Source organism: Habropoda laboriosa, unplaced genomic scaffold (genome assembly GCF_001263275.1).
Source record: "Habropoda laboriosa isolate 0110345459 unplaced genomic scaffold, ASM126327v1 scaffold65, whole genome shotgun sequence".
Lineage (NCBI taxonomy): Eukaryota > Metazoa > Arthropoda > Insecta > Hymenoptera > Apidae > Habropoda > Habropoda laboriosa.
In genome coordinates, this window is record NW_017100254.1 from 2,102,531 (window position 1) to 2,106,823 (window position 4,293).

At 37.5% G+C, this 4,293-nt stretch overlaps 1 protein-coding gene across 1 annotated transcript in view; it reads left to right on the top strand.

The window, feature by feature from the left end:
- The window catches only part of LOC108572350 (CAPA peptides-like), an 8,661-nt gene extending 4,905 nt beyond the window's left edge, over positions 1-3,756 (top strand). The window contains exon 4 of the mRNA XM_017934572.1: positions 3,643-3,756. Coding sequence (XP_017790061.1) covers positions 3,643-3,722 — 80 coding nt within the window. The 3' untranslated portion in view covers positions 3,723-3,756. The remainder of the gene's footprint in view (positions 1-3,642) is intronic.
- The last annotated feature ends 537 nt before the right edge of the window (positions 3,757-4,293 follow it).

Consider the following 4,293-nt stretch of genomic DNA (forward strand, 5'->3'; position numbering starts at 1 on the left):
TACTATTAGTTTTCTATTATACGCGGATTTCCAATCAATTTACTTACTTAGCATATTCGTTCGTGTGAATTAAGTGCCGGTGCATACAAGAAGCTAGTGCATCGAATTCAAGTACACAACGAACAGCTCAGCTTGGGAGAAAAATCAAACGAGAAGCGTGTCTCATTTCTCGATCAATCTTTTTTTCCTGACATTTTTTACTCGCACGAGAATTCTCTCAAGAATACGAAACTACTTCTTCTTCGGAAAGCAACTGTCCGACAGTAGTATGATTGCGTATCCATTCGAGAGCAAGTCTCAACACGTTTACTCTCCGACAGTCAAGCTCAGGGGCAGTGTCCACTCGCGAGAGATACTCTCGAGAGCAACTCGCGATAGTTTTACTTTCAAAATGGCACGTAGCTTCGTACTTACTTCCATATAATAGAGACAACGATTGTAGCTCGAGTTTTTTACGTTCGGCTCGAATTTCTTATGTTTTGCTCGAGTTACTTATGTTTCACTGGCAAAAAACATCACGAGCCTCGCGCAATGTTTTGGTACGTGAGGTTGACTAGGCCCAGGTTACGTACTTGAGAGTCACTCACACGCCTAGGATTTTTCCTAGAACTGCTTCGTGTAACAGGGAGCAGAAATCTGGTAGATCGTCACGTACGCAGTTAGTGCTTACGGGCCTACCGAACGAGTGCGTCGACGAACGATGTTTGTAACATGCTATCGTAGTCTCGTCGAAAATTTAGTGCTCCCTCGAATAAAGCGGTCTTTTTACCGTGATCGGTGTGCATCCACCGAGTTGTAACATGCTATCGTAGTCTCGTCGAAAATTTAGTGCTCCCTCGAATAAAGCGGTCTTTTTACCGTGATCGGTGTGCATCCACCGAGCGGCGTTGGGAGCAGCGACCGCGCATGCGTCGAGCGAAAAACAGTATGGCGTATTGTATTGTATTAAGACCGTGTGCGTGGCGTTCGTTCTCGGTTTTGCCAATAAAAGTAATATGAAATCAGAGAATTCTTTTCCCGTTAACTCTTTTCTGTGCGCGAACAGACAGCTAGCTTTATGTTTGGCTCGATGTACATACGTACAGCGACCCAGGCTCGCGTTTCTTATGTTTTGCTCGCAAGAAATATCACGAGTTCTAAGAAGTTCAGGCCTAGAATTTTTCCTAGAACAACTGCGTGCAAATAGCGATGAGAAATCAGGCAGGACGACTCGTCCTCAGTCGACGTTTACGAGGCTGTCGAACGAGTGCCTCGACGAACGACGAACGTCGCTTACACTGCGCGATTATAGTCTTGTAGGGAATACATCGAGCAACGCGTTTCCGATTATACGCGGATTTCCAATCAATTTACGTACTTAGCATATTCGTTCGTGTGAATTAAGTGCCGCTGCATACAAGAAGCTAGTGCATCGAATTCAAGTACACAACGAACAGCTCAGCTTGGGAGAAAAATCAAACGAGAACCGTGTCTCTGCGAGATACACAGCTACAGTTTCATGGTATGTGTATGCGTGAATAATATGTATGTATATATACGTACACAATCGAATGATTGAGTTAATTGAAAATAGAGGAGAGCCTACGTATAGCTAATTAGATCAATTACTGCAACAATTTCGTTTTATCATATCCTAAGTTTATTTTTCTTGTAATAAAATGTGTTATAGCTATGAAACAACAACAAATTAGTTTTTTTTACTGTTGTCTCCCCGAGACATATACATATTCTATCCCTTCCTGGAAAAGCACTGTCTCTTAGTAAACAACTAAGTCTTTACACACGACCTACTGCGTTTGTTATTATTCTAACGACACTATACGACGTACATATACATATATGTTTAGACTGATACGTAAGACGATACTTTTTCCTCTGGCTTTCATAGTGGATACACAGTTAAGAAATGCAAATTTTGTTAGAGTTTTACTTTTTTATTGTATCCCTGTCATGACGATTATTTTATTATATTTACCACAATTTATTATAACTTTTATCACTTCGAGAATAAATAACTATTGGTTTCTGATTGCTTCGAATATAAGCAATTCCTTGTTTCGATTAATTTGTCATTAATTATTTTTCATTATTTTTTTCAAACAATCTTTGTAAATAATACTCCATATGAGTTTCTAAGTGATTAATTTACGAACAGACCATCATCCGAAGAAAACGAGACGGAATATAAGTATGGTCATACTCTTACCTTGAACCGCATTTTTCATAATTTTCCCATCATTTCTGGGAGAAATGGCCTTTTTTTTAACATCCTCCTTAACAGTATCATTAAACTATTAGACACTCGCTATTTTAACCCTTTAAATTTTAAATTAAACTGTATATGAATATTTTAACTTACTAAAAACAGTGAAATTGAAAAGGGTAAAAGTGTGAAAAGGGTTTTCAAATGAAAGTCAAGGAAAAATGCTCAGATTTCAAAGGCTTAAACAAAACGAGATAATTTGTCACTTTTTCCGATGATTAAATTAATTTTACACTCATATTTCTTGCGACAGTGAACGTGTTAAGCTGAACCCTCCATCGGAAGCTTCCAATTGTTTACTCTTGGCAGTTTTTTTTTTGCGAATTCTCCCGCTCTCGCTAATCGTGGGTAAAAAACCACACGCATCGCGAGAAACGTTTTCATCATCCGCGAAAATCCGTTCGATTCGGTACGTGATCCGTTGAACAAAAGCACGGACGTGTGTCGCGAATGTTCTGTTGATGCACGCGGTCCTAATGCCAATTTAATTTTTCCCCTCGTACGGACAGTATTTCATCCCTTTTACTCCCCCTCGTTGCCTTTGCCGCAATACTGCGACAGGGTAACGCACGAAACCGATTCGCGGCGAATAAAATGCTGTTAATGCGTTATTTATGCCGGCTGACCTGGATGACGATGGCTGCGGCTAAGAGGGGATTTTTTTCGACCGGCAAAACCGTTCTCCGCGAGAAACGTTCATTGGAAATTTCGAATACGTAATTTTTCTCATTTTTTGCTTTTGAAAAATTTGGTCATGCTGAGGGTGGTTATTTTAGAATTTTTAACGCGAATTGTTTACACTAGCAAAATTATTCTCCATTTATTGGGAATTTCGAATATGTAATTTCTCTCGTTTTTTAGTTTTGAAAAATTTTACAATGTTGACGATGGTTATTTTAGAATTTATAGCGTACTTTTTTGGACTGCTACAAATACTGTTTCGTCGACAATTTAGAATAAATTTGTCTCGTGTTTTCTGGTTTTGAAAAATTTAGCCGCGTTGAAGTTGATTAACTTGGAATTTGTAAAACTATTTTTTAAGCTAGCAAAAGTGTTCTCTATTGTTTTTCTTCGGAATTTGAAATGTGTAATTTATCTCGTCTTTTCTTATTTTCCGAAGATTTGTGAATTGTTATTTTAGAATTTGTGGTGTGATGTGGATAAAGTAATCGAATTGATATTACGATGGAATTACCGTTTAACTGTTGAGTCCAAGATGGCTGACGCTTACGGGCTTACCACCTCAAATATGGCCGCCTTAGTTGATTTCATTTCCATCCTTTTTATTTTCTTATTTTCAAAATGGCTTTCAAAATTCCGTTGGCATACATAACATCGCTCGTCGTAGCTCTTGTAGCATTGTTTTGCACTAATTCCAGGTTTGCGAAACAGCCAGCTAAATGGTTACACACCAAGGTTGGGCCGCGAGAACGAAGTCGATCGAGATCTCTGCAAATGATCTTCAGACACCAAGTTCGACCATATGGAAATCACACGAGCCGATCAAACGTATTTTTAACCTGTTAACTGGTTTCACTTTTCAAACAGAAATTTAATCTCTCTAGTTTATAATTAAAAATTAGTAAAAATGATAATAACCAATTACTTCATTTTGGTATTTACAAATGTAAATTATGATGTATTATACATTTAATAGCAAGCATAACAGTGCAATAAAAAATGAATAATCCCTCAATAAAAAAATTATTGTTTTCCAAGTATTGGCTAACCATTGACGAGTTAACTCGTCTTGTCCAGTTAACAGGTTAACCAGCTGAACTGAATTATATACAGTGTAACATTATGAAGTTTTCTTTAACATGTTTCGTGCTAAGAAAAATTTGAAGTTGTACCACATGAAAGTACCGATGTCAGAATAATTAATAATCAATCGTGATTAGTAAAGTCTGTGTAACTTATACTTTTACTTGTACTATATAGAAATTATTTGAATTCTGTCAGTTATTTCCTCTGTCCCCTTTGCTTATTGAATTATTTCTCCTGATTGTTTAACTCTTTTACGTAAGTAA